Source organism: Rhinolophus ferrumequinum, chromosome 24 (assembly GCF_004115265.2).
Source record: "Rhinolophus ferrumequinum isolate MPI-CBG mRhiFer1 chromosome 24, mRhiFer1_v1.p, whole genome shotgun sequence".
NCBI classification, from domain to species: domain Eukaryota; kingdom Metazoa; phylum Chordata; class Mammalia; order Chiroptera; family Rhinolophidae; genus Rhinolophus; species Rhinolophus ferrumequinum.
This window is the reverse complement of record NC_046307.1, coordinates 23,095,628-23,113,965: the sequence shown is the minus strand read 5'-3', so window position 1 is coordinate 23,113,965 and position 18,338 is coordinate 23,095,628. Positions and strand designations below refer to the sequence as shown.

Sequence of the window (18,338 nt, the reverse complement as noted above, 5' to 3'; positions counted from 1 at the left end):
CCCACCGGCCCTTGCTTTGCCCAGTCTCAGCACCTGAGGTGGGAGTGAAGACTGGTCGTCAGAACAGATCAGGGATTGGAATGAGGCAGCGAAGTTAAAGAGAGGGGTGGAAGCACACATGGGAGAGTGTAAGGGGTGAAGGCGAAGGTTGTTTCTGCCCTGTGGGGGCACCTCCTTGGCATAGGAACACACCAACATTCACACAGTTGCCTTCTCCTGCTTCTGCCCACTATTCCACAGCCAGATGCCTGCAGCCGGGAAGGGAGCTAGGAAGGGGCAGGGGAGACCCGAGGGTTTCGGGTCACACGGACACGGGTGATGGCAGTCCCAGTGCCTTGAAGGTTGGTGACCCGGCAGATGTAGGCGCCAGCATCCCCAGCCCGCGCCTCGGCCACATACAGGGTGCTCCCTGCTTCCTGCTGTACCTGGCCCCTCTGGCGTACCACGTTGGTCCACTCGCTGATGTAGGGGGGTCGGCCCAGCTGCAGGGACAAAAGATAAGTGTCCATCACCTGCCCCAGATGCTGTCTCTGACTTGGGCGCCAGCCGATAGGTAAGAGGTACCGTGTATCTTTCAGGAAAAGGGGAAGTGACTTGCTGCAGATCACACCTCAGGGGCAGAGCACCTCAAAGGCCACGTTCTTTGTGGAAAAGGTGAAGCTTCTCAAGTCCCTGGAGAGAAGCTGGGGGCTCCTCCCTACTCATGGAGATGCAGGAGGTAACTTAGCCTAGAGCAGCACCGCCCAGAGTGGGGTTTGTGGCACTCTGTTTCTGTAGGGGACATTAATGGGTGTTCCCTACTCCAAAGGTGGAAAGTGGGGGGGTCCATTATCAAAATTATCTGTGAAACACTGAGTCAAACAGAGTTAATTTAGGGAGACTCAGACCACTGAGGCAGTTATGTGTGCAGGTGGGTTTTGAATCTCCAAGGCAGGTTATGGTTATAAGAGGCAGTGTTTTTCAAAGAACACTGTTTTTATGGGGGAGGATGTTTTGGTATTCTGCCATTCCAAAGAACGTGTTTGGGGAAGTGCTGGCACAGTGAAACCATTGTCTCCCAAACATATCAGTGTTATTTTCCCCTTGTTGGGTCTCAGCTTCCCCTTTTGACAAGTGGGAGAATCACACACACACATACACACACGCACACACACTATTTCCACATCCTAAGGTCTCTGGGGGGCTCACTTTCATCACGTTTTTGCAGGTCCAGCCCTCCCTCCAAGGCTCATGTCAAATTCCAGCTCTTCCAGGAAGCCCTTTTAAGAATTCCTGAAGTGAGGTTTCCATCACGGGGGAGTGACAAGGCTCCTTTGTTTCTCACCTTAAATTTACAAGTTCCATAATCATGATTCAACAAAGGCTTCCCTGCTCAACACATAAACATGCCTGAAAGATTCACGCATTGGGACATCTGAAGGTGGGTGTATTGAAACAAGTAGGGGAAGTGGGATGGAGGAAAGACAGAGACGGTGTGGCTACAGATGCAGTTTGACACCCACTGTGGCTCCAGCAATCATGGTAGAGAAGTTGGGCTTCAGCCTACACACTAGGGCCTGAAGGGTAAGAGGGTCATAAGAAGTTTCCCTCTGGGTAAAGGCATCTCCCCTTCTCCCCATTGTGGCAGGGTCAGGTAAAATTGGCTGGGAAGCTTAAACAACACAGCGGTGCCAACAGCCATTGCTGGCAGGGGGGTGGAGCCACAAGATCGCAAACTGACCTCCCCTGCCCTATCTGTCCTGGCAGAGCCCAGTAGAGGCAGTGGAGACACTTCCAAAAACAGTGGGGCTAGTAGACATTAGTGAAAAGGAGGTAGTCCTGGGAACTCACAAAACCAGTTCTCCACCACCCATGACATTCCCCCACCCCAGTGGTCATGCCCTATAACCGAGGCAAGCTGGTCACAGAGGGGGCACCCACCATCCCAGTAGGTATGTGGTATTTTCCTCAACTGAAGTGATGCCAGTCCACCACGAGCCCAGAGATGCAAATGGTGCCCACAACAGAAAACAAAATCATGTGGTATGACACCATCTACTGGAAAACAAAAGAAAGTACACGACCTGTCAATGTGCTGAATTGTTGAGAGCGAAACAGTATCTAAACAATAAAAGTTCACTACCTCAAATGTGCAGGCAGAGAAACAATCCATCAAACAGCATGAACAACCAAGGTACCTCTGGAGCACAGAAAGAAAATAAAAAGTCTCCTTAAACCAAACTCAAAGTCACAGAAGACTGTGATTTAAATGACAGATAATTCAAGATTTCAGTTATGAGGAAACTCGATGATATACAAGGAAACTCAGAAAAGCAGTTAAATGAGCTCAGGAATAAAATTAATGAACAAAACGAGTACTTTACCAAAGAGACTAAAACTACAAAAAAGAACCAAACAAATTCTGGAGCTGAAGAACTCAATAAATGAGATGAGGAATGAATTAGAGACTATTGGAAAAAGAGCAGATCAGACAGAAGAGAGAATTAGTGAGCTCAAAGATGGAAATCTAGGAATAACCCAGGAGGAAGAAGAGAGAGAACTAAGAGTTTAGAAAAAAGGAAAGAGCTCTATAAGAACTATCTGACTACATTTGACAGAGCAACCTAAGGATAATAGGTATACCAGCAGGAGAAGAAAGAAGGGAACAGAGAGTCTACCCAAAGAAACAATTGATGAGAATTTCCCAAGCCTATGGAAATAACTGGACTTTAAAATAGAGAAGACCCCTATTATATCAAAAGAAAAAGACCTTCTCCATGATACATTTTTTTCAATCTTTTAAAAATCAATGACAAAGAAAGAATTCTCAAGGCAGCCGGGGAAAAAAGACTAACTTACAAAGGAAACCCCATCAGATTATCATCATATTTCTCAATAGAAACATTACAAGACAGGAGAGAGTGGAAGAAAATATTCAAAATATTGAAAGATGTGAGCCATCAGCCCAGGATTACATCCAGCAAAGTTATCCTTTACCTATGAAGGAGAAATAAAGGATTTCTCAAACAAAAGCTGAAAGAATTTGCCACCACAAGCCCTGCATTACAAGAAATGTTGAAAGAAACTCTCTACCAGAAACAAAAAGACAAAAGTATACAAAACTTTGAATAAGATGACTGTCAGACAGCCAGAAGCAAGAAATTTCAAATTTGCTTCAAAATTAATCACGTAATTATAACATAAAGGATCAAGGGGAAAGGGGCATAAAAATAACCATACTGCAATTTGGTAATAAAAGCACAACATAAAAAGGGATAACCTTGTGACAACAAAATTATAAAAGAGGAGGAGAAAAAGGACAATGTGTACAGGTGAATTAAGATAAAAGGCCATCAGAAGATAAAGGACTATTGTATGCATGAAACATTTTATACAAACCTAGTGGTAACCACAAAACAAAATCCAGACCTGAGAACACAAAACATAAAAAAAAAGAGGAAATGGAGGGGAAAAAATCATAAAAAACCCACCAAACTAAAATCGCTGACAGAATCACAAGGGAAAAGAAAAAAAAATGGCAATATAGAGTAATGAGAAAACAAAAGATAAAATGGCTATAGTAAGTTCTCATATATCATAATCACCGTAAATGTACATGGACTTAACTCACCAATCAAAAAGCACAAAGCAGTGGGATGAATTAAAAAAACAAGATCCAACACTATGTTGCCTGCAGGAGAATCAGCTCCAAAGACAAACACAGGGTCAAAGTGAAGGGGTGGAAGATGATACTTCAAACAAATGACATCCGTAGAAAATCAGATGTAACCATACTTACGTAAGACAAAATAAGTTTCATGATAAAAAAAAGGTAACAAGAGACAAAGATGGACATTTTATAATGACAAAGGGGACAATTCATCAAGAAGACATATGCTTATCAGTATATATGTACCTAACCTGGGAGCACCAAAATATACAAAGAAATTACTAACAGACCTAAAGGGAGAAACGGACAAAAGTACAATTACAGTAGGGGTCCTAAATAACCAACTGACAACAATGTATAGATCATCCAGATATAAAGTCAAGGAAATATTGGTCTTACTTAAATGACACATTAGAGCAAATAGATTATTTGATATTTATGGAACTTTCCAGCCCCAAATGACAGAATACACATTCTCAAGTGTACCTGGAACATTCTCAAGGATAGACCATATGTTGGCACACAAAACTAATCTGAATAAATTTAAGAAGATTGAAATCATGCCAAGCATATCTTCTGACCAAAATGATATGACAGTGGAAATTAGCTACAGAACAAAGCTGGAAAAACCATAAATACTCGGTCGTATGTAGCAATAAAACAACATGCTACCGAACAACTATAGAGTCCAAGAAGAAGGAAAAAAGATCAAAAGATACATAGAAAACTGAAAATTAAAATCCCCATCAAAATCCCAATGGAATTTTTCACAAAAATAGAACAAAAAAATTCCTCAAAGTTGTATAGAATAACCCCAGATAGCCAAAGCAATCCTGAGAAAAAAGAGCAAAGGTGGAGGTATCACACTCCCTGACTTCAAACAATACTACAGATCTTTAATAATGAAAACAATGTGGTACTGGCAGAAAAACAGACCAATGGAACAGACTTGAGAACCCAGAAATAAACACACATATATACAGGCAGATAATTTTCAACAAAGGAGCCAAAAACATACAATGGAGAAAGGAAGTTCTCTTCAATAAAATGGTGTTGGGAAAACTGGAAAGTCACATGCAAAAGAATGAAATTAGATAGCTATCTGACACAAAAAATAACTCAAATGAATTAAAGTTTTGAATATAAGACCTGAAACAAGAAAATAGAAGAAAACATAGGCTCCAAACTTATGGACCTTAGTCTCAGAGGGGTTTCTGTGAACTTGACCCCAAAGGCAAGGGAAGTAAATGAAATAAATGAATGAGACTACATCAAACTAAAAAGCTTTTTCACAGCAAAAGAAACCATCAACAAAACAAAAAGACAAAAAGGTAACTAACAATGAGAGAAGATATTTGCAAATGATAAGGGGCTGATATCCAAAGTATATTAAGAACTCATACAACTTTACACCAAAAAACCCCAAATGATTCAATTTAAAAATGGGTAGAGGATCTGAATAGACATTTCTCCTGAGGGGACATACAGATGGCCAACAGACATATGAAAAGATGCCCAACATCACTCATCATCAGAGACATGCAAATTAAAATCACAATGAGATATCACCTCACACCTGTCAGAATGACTATCATCAATAAATCAGCAAATAACAAGTGTTGGCAAGGATGTGGAGAAAAGGGAACCCTCATACACTGTTGGTGGGATTGTAAATTAGTATAGCCGCTATGGAAAACAGTATGGAGATTTCTCAAAAAATTAAAATTAGAGCTGCCATATGATCCAGCAATTCCATTTCTGGGTATTTATCCAAAGAAAATAAAAACACTAATTTGAAAAGATGTATGCACCCCTATGTTCATTGCAGCATTACTAGTAATAGCCAAGATATGGAAGCAACCTAGATATCCATCAACAGATGAATGGATAAAGAAGATGTGTGTACAATGGAATATTATTCAGCAATAAAAAAAAATTAAATCTTACAACAATATGGATGGACCTAGAGGGTATTATGCTAAGTGAAATAAGTCAGACGGAGAAAGACAAATACTGCATGATCTCACTTATATGTGAAATCTAAAATAAATTAATTAATTAAATGAATGAACCAAAAAAAACAAAACCACACCCACAGATACAGAGAACAAGCTGATGGTTTCCAAAGGGGAGCGGTGGGTGAGTGAGAATTAAAAACACACAAACCAATCCAAGTCGTTTTAAGAAAGAAAAAAAAAATCCTTAGACATTTAGATATTTTATGTGTCTGCTAAGAATAAATCAATGTCCTCTTAGCATTATTAGAACATCTGATTCCCAAAAGAGAAAGAAAAAAAGGATTCCCGCAGTGATCAGGACTGGTAGCCTATTTGACACAGAACCTCCTCCCAATGTTTGAGGATTATGAGGGTAAGTTCTTTGAGAGGAAAGAACATCACCCCCCACCCCATGTCTCCAGCACCACCTCGTGAAGGTCTAGACCCGCAGTAGTTGCCCAGGAAACAGTTGCTAACGCTTTTGGTCCGTCGCTCATCACACACTGCCATAGGGACTGAGTACTTATTCAAGCCCCATTTTCAGACTGATTTGAACCAGTCTGGTCTCAGCTTGCATGTCACTTCAGAGAAGACACCTTGAGCACTCTACCTTAAGTACACCTGATCACATTCCTGCTGTATCCTTGTAGCATGTAGTATTCTCTAGAGCAGGGGTGTCCAAACTTTTTTCAACGTTTTTCACCAAGGGCCATATGCAGTAAAATACACAAATAGCCGAGCCACTCACTCGAGGTGAAGTACGTATTGCCTCACCTGGTTTATTTAAGTAAACTAAATATAGTTTTGGAATTTGCTACGGGCTAATTAACAATGGATCATGGGCCGCAGTTGGCCCGCGGGCCGCAGTGTGGACAACCCTGCTCTAGATGATCATGTTTGTTCGTGTCCCACTTCCTCTTCCCCGTTTAGACTAAGTTTGCAGAGAGCAGAAGCCATCTCTCCTATTGACGCATCATTGTAGTCTCAGCACCTAGTACAGTGTCTGGCAGGTGGTGGGTGCTCAAGAATTACTGGATAAATTAACAAAGGAACAAATTATACATTTGTATACAGTAACCTGAGAAGTCGCTCTGTTTGACAGATGAGGAAACAGAGGCCCAGAAAAGGGAAATGACTTGCCCGAGGTCATTCAGAGAAGCAGTGTCAAAGTTGGGACTAGAATCCAGGTTCATCCGATTTCTAGTCAAGTGGCGGTTCCCCTTGACTGTGATGGCTCCTGGCTGTCATCCTAATCCTTCACTCCCACGCCCCTACCCCAACACACCACCACCACATACACACATGCTCACAGCCTCTTCTTCCCCTCTGCTTACCTTCTGCCCTGGATATTCCCAACGGAAATCCACAGCAATCTCCGGTTCACTCAGAACTGTGCAGGTTACATTGAAGTTCTCTCCCAGTTGGACCGATGTTGCTGAAGCTTGGATGGTGGGTTTGGGGGAGGAAGATGGGTCTGCCATGGAGAAGATGGGAGAGAAATAAGGACAAACATGTTGAATTGATTGTTAGAATGATTGAATGGAATGGGTGACATGGTTAGATTGATAGAGGATGAAGGGTTGAGGCGATTGAATTGATAGAGGATGTGTGAATGGGTATATGAATTAGTAGAGGATGAGTGGAACCGTTGGTCTGATGGAGGATAGGTGAATGGAATGGTTGATTTAAGGGAGGACAGATGAATGGAAAGCTGTTGCTTGATTGAGAATGAGTGGATAGACAAAGGCCGATTGATGCAAGCTAGCACAATAGCTGTTTGGCTGGCTCTCTGGACAAGATGGCTGATTACATGAAGTGTTGTTGAAAGGTGGTTATTTAGAGCTCCATAATCATGAGGTTCCCAAAGGAGGCATCCCTCCCCATATCCTCCCCTGCCCTGCCCACTCAGAGCCCTAGGCTCACGCACAGTTGATGTAGATCAGCATGTACTTGGTAGAGATTTGTCTCATGCCACCGAGGCTGGCCAAGCAGAAGAGAGAACCAGCCAAGGAAGCTCGGGGCCGGTGGATGGTGAAGCCCTTCTTCACATCAAAGGAGATGTCTGTCCCATCCACTGGGACCTCCTCTGGGGGGAACTCCCGATGCAGCGTCACCTGGGCCAGGGGGTTGGTCACCTGGCAGGGAAGCAGGACTGATTGATGGCTGCGTAACTGTATCACCTCATAATAATTCTCTGTGGGGACAAAGAGTTCTTCTGGGTCTGGGAAGGAAGGAGGGAGAGAAAAGAATGAGGTTGGGACAGATCTATTTCCTGATGCTCTACCACCACCCACGAGCATGAGGTCCATCACGGGGATTTGAAATCCCACTTTCCCTGCCCATCTCCGTTCTCCACGTTCTTTCCTGTCTGGTAAGGGGTCCTGATCGGGGAGGCTGAAGACCAGTTCTGGCTTGGTCATTAGCTTGCTGTGCATCTTAAACAAATCTCTTTCCATCTGTGGTCTTTGGTGTCTTCGTACATACAATGAGGGGGTTCAGAAGGCTTGATCTCTAAAGGTCCTTCTGTGTGAAAAGTATTAGAGGAAGTACTGAATAGAAGTCATGGTTTCTGGTTTGATTCCCAATCCTGCCACCCACTAGCTGTGGGATCTTCAGCAAATCACTTATTTCCTCTGAGCTTTGGTTCTTCTCATATGTCAAGTAGGAGCGATAATCCCATTATGGCCTACTTTGCAGAGCTGATGAGAAGCAAATGGGATACTGGATATGAGGCACAAGGCCCGTGGGAGGCAAACATTCGTGAAACTCGTTCAAGGTACAATTAGTAACAGTCTCAGGTCAGCGTCCTGGGTGCACAATGGTGCGGTGAGTAGGAATTACCTGGGGACCAGCTTTCTAGAGCTGTGCTGTCCGATAGAACTTTCTGTCATGATGGACATGTTCTGTATCTGTGTTGTCTCATATGTAACCACTAGCTACATGTGGCTATCAGGCACTTCAAAGGTGGCTAGTGCAACTGAGGAACTGAATTTCAAACTTTATTTAATTTTAATCAATTTAGATGTAAATAGCCACATGGGTTCAGTGGCTTCTGTATTAGACGAAGTGGCTCTGGAGTTAGGCAAATGCAATGGTTAACCTTGGCTGAACATTAGAGTCCCCAGAGATGCTTTTAAAATAACCAACTCCTGGGCACCACCCCCAGACCAAGTAAATCAGAACTTGGGGACGGGGACAGGTATCAGTAGTGTTAAAGCACCACAGGTGACCCTAATGGGCAACCAGAATTGGGAAGCACTGGCTGCTGCTTCGGAGAACTTCCTGAAGATAAAATCACCAGGACTCGTTGGCATTCCAGGGTTCCAGACTTCATCCAGCCTTAATGGCATGGGGCCCAGGAATCTGTGTTTTTAACAGGTGAGGCTAACAGAAAGGGCTAAGTACCTCTAGACTGGGTGGTCACTACTGCTGGGTTGGATTTGGGTAAGGGAGACACCACTGAGTCTAGAAGAGTCATCTGTTCCCTCTGTTGAACAAAGCTGGACTCTGACTTTTCAGTTCTATATGGCATTAGCCATAGAATCCCAGAATGTCGGAAGAAGGATCTTGGAGAACCACGAGCTCAATTCCCTCATTTCACAAGTGGGACTCAGGGGAAAGACAGAAGACACTTATGTTTGGAAGACTTTCCCAGACCCTGACCCCAGAGCACCTGTGAAGAAGATGAAGGTCTTTCCCTGGCGGTCCTCGCCTTCCGAGCACTGGGCGTCCTGGCAGTGCCGAGCCCAGCAGCTGTATTCGCCTGTGTCCGCGCCGGTGGAGTTCACCAGCTGTAGCCGACTATGCTGGCTGAAGTGCTTGATTCTGAAAGACAGTCGGTGGGGTGGACGGGAGACGGGGATGGCCTGAGACACACAGTGGCAGCATTTGGTCAGTTGACCGACCTCCTCATCAGCTTTCATCGCCCCACCTACCCAGCAGTCTTCCCAGCTTGCCCAGGGGAGCTGCCAGCATTTGTATTGGCCCCACCCACAGTTTCTCATGGGCTCGCCTATCCCACTGGCCTCACACGCAGCTTCTAGCTGGTCCATCTACTTCCCATTGGCTTTGCCCATACATTGCAAGTGGAGTCCCCCAAACAACTCTGTGCTTCTTGGCTCCTTCCTTGTGTCTCTTTGTTCAGGCTAACAAAGCCCTCTAAGCACCTCTACCTGCCAAAGGAGGCAGTCCCAGGAAATCTCATTTTAAGTGACTGAACTGAGAGAACATAGACAAATCTTCTGAACCCAGTTTTATATCCCAACCTCTGCCTGATTTTCTTCTGGACTCTGGTGGGCAATGCTTGTGGGGCCAACTTTGCCTTCCTTTCTGGCTTCCCTGTGATGGTTCCCCTGACAGAAAGGTGGCCTCCAGCCTGACATCCACACACTAACATGTTAGACAGTCATCCTCTTTTGCCACCTTTCCTCCTATATGCACTATTTGCTGCCCCCAGAAGAGACATCGCAGGATTGTAGGAAGCCTTGTGTCCCGTTCTGTAAAACCACTATGCATCTGATGGGTGTTGTGAGCCCATCTTACTGTTTCTTTTAGGTGCCTGTAGTTGTATGTAACGGGATGGCCAGTGTGGGTTCTGGGCCATTTTAATCCCTATAAAAACAGTTAAAGTGCTTATGAACTGCTGCCCCAGCCCTGACCCATTCAGGCTGTCCCAGGAGTTCTCCACCCCATACCTCAGGCGTCCCTCGCCCTCCTCTTCCAGGTACACAGGCACCTTCCAATGGACCATCTTCCCCAGGCAGCGCAGCTCTAGGGTCTCACCAGCCCGCAGGCTTAGAGAGTCCCCCACCTCCTGGAAGTGGCCTCTCCCTAACACCTGGGTCAGGATGGAGGACGCCGGGGGACTGGGGGTAACAACCACCAAAGGCGTCTTCTTCTGCTGAGACTTCTGGCTCCGGTCTGATTTGGGTTTTCTCTGGCCTGGGGCTCCTGAGGGCTTCACTTCACCAGGTCTGGCTGTTTTGAGGCCCCTTTTTTTCTGCGCCTTCAGAGTTCTGCCACGCTCCTGGATCTCAGCTGCAGGGAAGACAGGATGGGTCTGGGGTCACCAACCTTCTCCATTCACCTCGAATTCTGTCCTTTCTTCACCCCAGCAGTTGACAGAATCTCAGAGCTCTGTTAGGACCTTTTATGCTTGTTACTACTACACAAGTAATTATCACTCTTTAGAGAAAAATGATAAAATACAAACCAAGAAAAAGGATTCAATTTGCCCCAAAACTTACCATCCAGAGAGAACCAATATTTGAAGCATATTTTCCCAAGACTGTTTTAACGCAAATATTTTAAATACCTATTTTGTTAAAAAATAAAATGGAACAATATGATACATATTTTAATCATCTGCATTTTCACTCAGTAATGTGTTGTGGTTATCGTTCCATGTCAAACACATGTGCACCAACATTTGTAATGACTTGCATGGTAGGAATGTATCATGATTTATTTTTTCACTGTTGGGTATTTGCGTTTTTCACATTCTTAGTCAAAATAAATAATTTTTGAGTAATTATTTTGACTAATCATCTTGCGCATGAAAGTTTAATCAGTTGCTTCCTTAGAATGAATTTTTTTAGAAGTGGAACTGCTGATGGGCCACGGAAGGGAACTTACACATTTTATCATCCAAGTTGCCACCAATATTTCAACACCTTCTAAAGCATGCTCCAAAAGAACTTAGGTAGGTCTAGTGATGAGAAGTGAGCTCAGTAGTTAATAATACCAACAGCTACCACTGATGGAGCCTGCAGTGTTTGTGGAACGATACCAGCCCCCTTACCCATATTTTCTTATTTCATCCTCTTAATGACTGCTAAGTAAGGATTATTCTCCTTTGACGGACGAGGACCGTGATGCTCAGAGGCTAACTTTCCCAAGGTGCAGTGCTAAGGAGTACTCCTTCCCCTTGAACTCGAACCCAGGTCGGCCGACTCCAGAGCCATGGCAATTGCACCAGTGGAGTATCTCGGTGCCAAATGGCTCTGACGGCTAGAAAGTCCTTGGAGATATTGACCCACTATCTCAACTCTTACCACTGATCTAATTGTTCTTCCTTGTGGAAGAGGAACTGGCATCATTCCATATGCCTGCCTGCCACCCCAGTCCAACTCTTCTCGTCATGCAGAGAACGTTGTACAATTTGCGCTAAGTCCCGAGGCTCTTTCTTTTCCTTCCTAGTAGTTCCCAGATGTATCCTTTTCTCTCTGTCCCCACTGCTAACACCTTTCAGTCCGAGCCCTGATCAGATCACATCCGGACTATCAACGGAGCTCCCCACTAACTCGTCTTTTGGCCCCTAATCTATCTCTCATGCAACATCAGATACATCTTAAACCATCACGTTACAAAAGCCTTGGGCCTCCCCATCGTTGGTGGGAGTGGCGGGGGCAAATCAGCAAAAGGGGGCGGGAACAGCACTTGGGCAGCAGGAATAGAAAAGGTCCCAGTGGCGTTCAGCAATTGTCCTTTTTGATGGCCCCTAACCACCATCACCAACACACACCCGTCCTCAATGGGCAAAAACAAAACACAGCAAAATAAAAAGACCAAACCACCACTTTCAAAATTGTGGTTCTCACAATTGTTAAGGAAAAACTCCACTCCTCCTGTGTACGTTTCCTTTACTCACACTGCCATCTCACTCACAACACTTCTGACACCAGATGTGTGCGGGTTTTTTCCACACCAAGCAATCCTTTAGGACACCACCGGATGTCCTACAATTAAAGTCAATTCTGACACTATCTACCGGGAGAGAGCCTCAGATGCCACAGATTAAGCACTCCGTCCCGCAAGACTGCCCCCTCCACCCAGTTTCAGATGCTAGTCTCAAGTCCCAAATTGTCATCTGTGCATCTGACCAACCAGCTATAAATCGGGGCTCTCATGACCCCCCGCTGGGGCTTGATAATTTACTAGAATGGCTCACGGAACTCAGGGAAACACTTCCTTACGTTAAGCAGCTTATTATAAAAAAGATACGATAAAGGATGCAGACGGACATCCAGATGGAGAGATGCACAGGACCAGGTATGTGGGAAGGGGTGCAGAGCTTCTGTGCTCTTTCCGGGGCGCCCCTCTCCCAGCACCTCCATGTGTTCAGCATCCCAGAGGCTCTCCAAATTCCATACTTTGGGGATATCCATGGCGGCTTCATCACACACATGTGATCAATTATCAGGTCACTCGTGACCCCCTGTCCCCTCCCCAGAGGATGGGGGTGGGGCTGAAAGTTCCACGTTTCTGGTCATGGCTTGGTCTTCCTGGTGAGCGGCCCCAATCCTGAAGCCATGAAGAAGCCCACCCGGAGTCGCCTCCTTAGAAGAAAGATGCTCCTTATTACCCAGAAAATTCCAAGGGATTTAGGAGCTGGGTGTCAGGAATCAGGGTCAAAGATCAAAAATATTAGAACAGAAGATGCTCCTAGTGCTCTTATCACTTAGGAAATGACAAGGGTTTAGGGAGCTCTGTGCCAGGAACCAGGGGCAGGGACCAATATATATTTTTTTCTATTATTCCACAACAACGTAAAAGGTCTCCCTGGCATCCCTAGTGGGGACATCTATCCTGGGGGCCATGCCTGGCCTTGGAGGGATAGGGTGTTGCCATGGTTTTAAGAAGTGTTGGTTGTTTGGGGGAGGTTTGTTCTGAATTTCTTACATGGGGAGAGCATTTAATATGAATAGTTCAGAGGATTTCCCCCCACCCACACACATTCTAATTTCATTCTCACCGTTGGCCCAAAAAGGCATCTGGAGAGCATTTCTAAGCCCTTTTTACAGGTTGAGAAACTAAGCCTCAGAGAGAACAGCTGGGCTTAGCGTATTAACACGGTGCCCTGGAACACTGAAGTCTGGCATCTAGAAGCAAAGATGCTCTAAGTTGGTATCTAGGCCACTCCAGGGGAGGGATGGTAAACCTGGGCCAGCTGATGGGACAGGGACTTCCAAGCCAGAGGTGCTGGGCTTTCCATCTTGGCTCCGCTACAAACTAGCTGTGTGACCTTGGCCAAGTTACTTGATATCCCTGAGCCACATTCTCTTCATTTAGAAAATGGGAACAAGAACACCTGCATTGCACGATTACAGGCGCACCTCATTTTATGGTGCTTCCCTTAATTGTGGGAATTGTGTGAATTGTGTGAATTCCCTTAATTCACAGCCATTGCGGGTTTATTTTGGTTCAGTTTGTTGTTTTACAAACTGAAGGCAAAACTCTCCGGTGGGGACAGAGTCCCAGAGAGCAGTTTCCATGCTCTCAGCCTCACGTGGAAAGGTGCTGGCTCAGGTAGTAGATGGTCATCAGCTGTGGCTAGCTGGCCATCAGCTGTTACTGGTTAGCCATTGGCCACTAATATAACTGCTGTGGCTATACTAGCAGAAAATGGGGTCTAGCAAGAAGATGGTGGCTGAGCTAGCAAGTGCGGATTGCAGTTAGCAAGTGGGGTTGGTTGGTTGGCAGAGAAGCAGACAGCAGGTTGCAGGTCGTGTGGATCCTGTGTCCTGTGTCTTCCACCCAGCCACCAGCAAGAATATGACGAATGATATGACTCCCCTATCTATGGCTCCATGGGTGTTCCTTTTTGGCTTCACCTTATCCTGCGTTCTTATGCAGGGATGGACCAGAGACCCCGCACGACACCCTGCATGACAACTCCACCCCCAAAAAGATTACAACTCACTCTGTTGTGATACTCATTTTTATCGCAGTGGTCCAGAACCGAATGTTCAATAGCTCCCAGGTAAGCATGCCTGTATTATATATACTAAATGAGATAATAGTGCCTGGCGTAGAACAGAAGCTCATAAATAGCTGTCATCATGAAAAACGTATCATTTCTATTGTTGCTATAACAAACTGCCACAAACACCGTGGCTGAAAACAACACAAATTTATTTCCTTAGAAGTCTGACGTGGGTCTCCCTAGGCTAAAATCCAGGTGCCAGCAGGGCTGCATTCCTTCTGGAGGTTCTTGGAAAATCTGTTTCCTTGACTTTCCCAGCTTTTAGAAACTGTCCATATTCCTTGGCTGTGGCCCCATTTCTCCATCTTGAAAGCCCAAAATGTCGGACCACGTCTTCCCCACGCAGCTGTCTCTCTCTCTCTGGTTCTCCTGTCTGCCTCCCTCTTCTACTTTTAAGGATGTTTGTCGTTACGTTGGGTGAATGATCCAGAATTCTCTCCCTGTTTTAAAGTCAGCTGATTAGCAACCTTAATTTCACCTGCAGTCTTAACTGCTCTTCTCCATGTGAGGTTCTGGGGATTAGGATGTGGACACTTTGGGAGCATATTATTCTGCTTGCCACAAATAGTGTAATTTTTTAAAATCCAAATATAAAGCTAATGTTTTAATAGCCAAACATTCCTACATGGCGGCCTTCCATGAAGCAGAAGTAAGCCAATCAGAGGGCAGGATAAGACAGGGGCCAGGACTACTGCTGGTTCTTTGGTTGCCCTAATGAGAGGCTATTGTCAAAGCAGCTGGCTGGGGGAAGTCTCTGGATTTGGGGTCTGGAATCCTATTTGGTCTGGAATTGAAATCTGACAGAGGGCTGGATTAGAATGGCTCCCAGAGCTGGGGCTGTCCTGGCCAGATCTGACAGAGCCCACCGCAAGCCCTGGTGATAGGGTGGCTGTAAACACATCTTCATTAGCAGAGGCTCCACCTCCCAGGACTGAGGGCTGTCAGACCACGTAGGGATGGGTTTTCTAGGAGCCATAACAGGATGTCTACAGCTTTGGAGCTTCTGGGTTTGTTAAGCCAACAGGTCAGTCACCGAGCAAACTTAAGGAAAATGTCAAGTTTGATTTCAGGACCTGCTGATGATGATAACGTCATAACTAAAACTTACTGGGTACCTGGGCACTTTGAAGAGTGCTCTCCATGCATTCTCTCATCTAACACAAAGCCCTACCAGGAAGCTTCCACTAACATGCCCATTTTACAGATGAGGAAACTTCAGTGTCATGTACTTTGTCCAAAGCCACCTAATTAGAGGGCTCCTGTCTGGTGCTACCTCTTTGTATTGATCGTCTTGCTGTCTCTGGGTCTCGGTTTTTGCATCTATATAATGGAAAGGTTGGACTAAACCAGAGATTCTTCAAGTTTCAAAACAAACCAATCAATAGAAAGATTCTGGATAACAGAGCCCTTTCTGGAAATATTGAAAGGTCAACAATAGAAAGTAATAATAGGGTTGTTTTGGTGGAAGGGAGTGGGGGCGTGAAACTCACCCATCCAGCTTTTCAATCACTACTTACCGCTTCTCTCCCAGAGGCCTCTCCAAGCTCCTTCTCAGTGTCCAGGTTCTAAATGTCTGAGATCACATTACCTCCAGTATCCCCCACCCTCCAGCTCTTCTTCCTACAAGTAAATCCTCCAATCTCAACCATCAACTCTTTGCTAAACTGCTACTGTCTGACCAGGAAGGTGCCTCCACCTTCCCTTCCTCTGAGGCTCCCTAAATAACATCCGATAGCAGCACCAAATGGGAATATCGCCAATGGCCAGACAGTGGTCTGGAAGAGGAAGTCTGGGGTGATATCATCTCTAAATCCTGTTCCAAGCCCAGCCATTCTCTTGCAGAGATTATTCCAGTCCCAAGCTCTTCCTGGGGAAGCTGGAAGCAGAGAGATGGAGGGAGAGTCTCCCGGGGGCATCAGCCTTCCCCAGGATCTATCTTCTACCAGGTTCTGGGCTAGAAATCTTTCAGGCTGTGCCTGATGGAGCCCTCAAACTGTTGATCTTTGTAAGCAAAATCATAGCCTCTTAGAGTCAAAGAACCTCGAAATAAACACTCAGACTCTTAGAATTACATTATCTTGGTATGATCAGATATAATCAGGGTCTTTAACATTAAAATAATATTGCTACCACTTAATGAGTTTACATGCTAGGCTGCAGGCCAAACACTTATCTACACGATGTCATTTAATCGTCAAAACCACCCTATAATTTTGAGATTACTGTTATTGCCACTTTACTGCTGAATAAACTGAGTCTTAGAGACTTCTTTTTATTAAATCTTGCCAGTGAGTAGAGGAGCCAGGCTTTGTTCTGTCAGCGTTCAGAGTTCCCCAGGCGTGAACCACCCCATGAATCTAAATCATTACCAGACTTAGTGATAGCCTCTGCCTTCCAGCTCAGAGAGGCCTATTGGTTCTGGAAAGGGCTTGAAAGATCACGCAGTCCACCCTTGTCATTTTACAGATGAGGAAGCTGAGCTGCCAGAGGTGACAGGACCCAGCCAAGGTTCTACGGACAGTGAGTAGAGGAGCTGAGCTGAGAGTACGAGGGTTGCCGTGCTCCCTCACTCCCCTGCCCCATGCTGTCAACAGAGCACTCCTGGGAAAGGCAGGGGTGACGGGGCATCCTCAGAAGTTCTCAGGGGAGTAAAAGGGTTGCCGCCATGGAAGGAGAGGTCGTACCTGAAATCACACAGATGAGCAGGCAACAGGACAGGAAGCAGAGGGCTCTGGGGTCCATGGTGAGCCACCTGGACCTACGATGCTGAGTGCTGATGTGGCTGGCGACAGTGTCTTCAAGAAGACTGTTGGGGCCGGCAGTGGGTGAGCAGGGAAGTGACTGAGGGACCCCTGGGAATGGGAGGGGAGGGGGCCTGATTTCAAAGGCAAATCACAGTCCTGAGCCCTGGCTTCTTCAGGACTCCAAACAAAATTCCTTTCTCTGGGTTCCCCTGCCAAGGTGAATGGAACTATTCAGAGCCCTGCTCAGGAAAAAACAGTCGTGCAGCCAGGAGAAGGAGGGTCGCCAAGGGCAGACAGGCAGAGCAGGGAGGCAGTGGAGGAAGCGATTGAAGGTCACAGGAGGGTGGGGGGGTGCTGAAGGACAGGGATATCTGAGGACAAAATAGGTGAGTGTGGCCAGGAGGGAGGTGGGGCTTGAACTGGACTTAAAGGAAAGCGTGGCTACTGCCTCTGAGGCCACATCTGCTGGCCGCTGGCTTTTGCACAACCTATGAGCGAAGAATGGTTCTTAACAGTTTTAAATGGTTAAAAAAAATTGTTGACACGTGCAAATTATATGAAATTCAAATTTCAGTATTCATAAATAAGTTATACTGGAAAAGGGCCACACACTCTTGTGCGTACTCTCAGGGGCTGCTTTCGCACTGTGACAGCAGAATGGAGTACTTGTGACAGTGACATCTGGCCCACAGAGCCTAAAATATTTCCGGTCTGGGTCTTTGCAGAAGAAAAATTGTCAATCCTTGCTCTAAAGGATGGTATTTCTAAAAAAAATATTTTTTCCAAACAAAATTTTTAAAGTCAATAAAATTCATTCTCAAAAAAATTATAGATGAAGCTTACGATGGTTTTACACTGTACATATTTTTCTTTAACTTGTTTTTTCTTTTTTTTAACTCAACAGCGTTTCTTGGCCCCTTATGTAGACCTACCTTTACACTTTTTAAAGTGCTACATAGTATTATTCTATGGCGTGTTTCAATTTAGACTGTTTTTGTTTTTGCTGTTGGAAACAAAGCGGCAATGAGCAAGAACTAGCATTTCCAGATTCAAATAGCTACAGTTCCTTGAAGAAAATGTTTGTTAAATGAAAGCATGGTATTCAACCCAGACGTGTCACTGTATTTTTTTTACTCATGTATGTTTGTTCCCTAAGTAAACACCACAGAGCAAATCCCTCCAAA

At 45.2% G+C, this 18,338-nt stretch overlaps 1 protein-coding gene across 1 annotated transcript; it reads right to left on the bottom strand.

Moving 5' to 3' along the window:
* Positions 1–7: 7 nt before the first annotated feature.
* Positions 8–17,400, bottom strand: LOC117016714 (platelet-derived growth factor receptor-like protein). Its single transcript, XM_033096302.1, has 6 exons — positions 17,095–17,400; positions 10,341–10,683; positions 9,320–9,471; positions 7,574–7,867; positions 6,981–7,120; positions 8–482 (listed from the first exon to the last, which is right to left on the bottom strand). Exons 1-6 carry the CDS (start codon positions 17,150–17,152, stop codon positions 267–269), a joined length of 1,203 nt encoding a protein of 400 aa, XP_032952193.1. The 5' UTR covers positions 17,153–17,400; the 3' UTR covers positions 8–266.
* Between the last annotated feature and the right edge of the window lie 938 nt (positions 17,401–18,338).

Bases quoted from the DNA above. Each gene is read 5' to 3' on its own strand.
- LOC117016714 (XM_033096302.1), bottom strand. From the start codon at position 17,152: ATGGACCCCAGAGCCCTCTGCTTCCTGTCCTGTTGCCTGCTCATCTGT. The intron at 9,472-10,340 runs GTATGGGGTGGA...ACTGTCTTTCAG, and splicing joins GAGGGCGAGGGACGCCTGAG to AATCAAGCACTTCAGCCAGC. The intron at 7,868-9,319 runs GTGCTCTGGGGT...CTTCCTTCCCAG, and splicing joins GACCTTCATCTTCTTCACAG to ACCCAGAAGAACTCTTTGTC.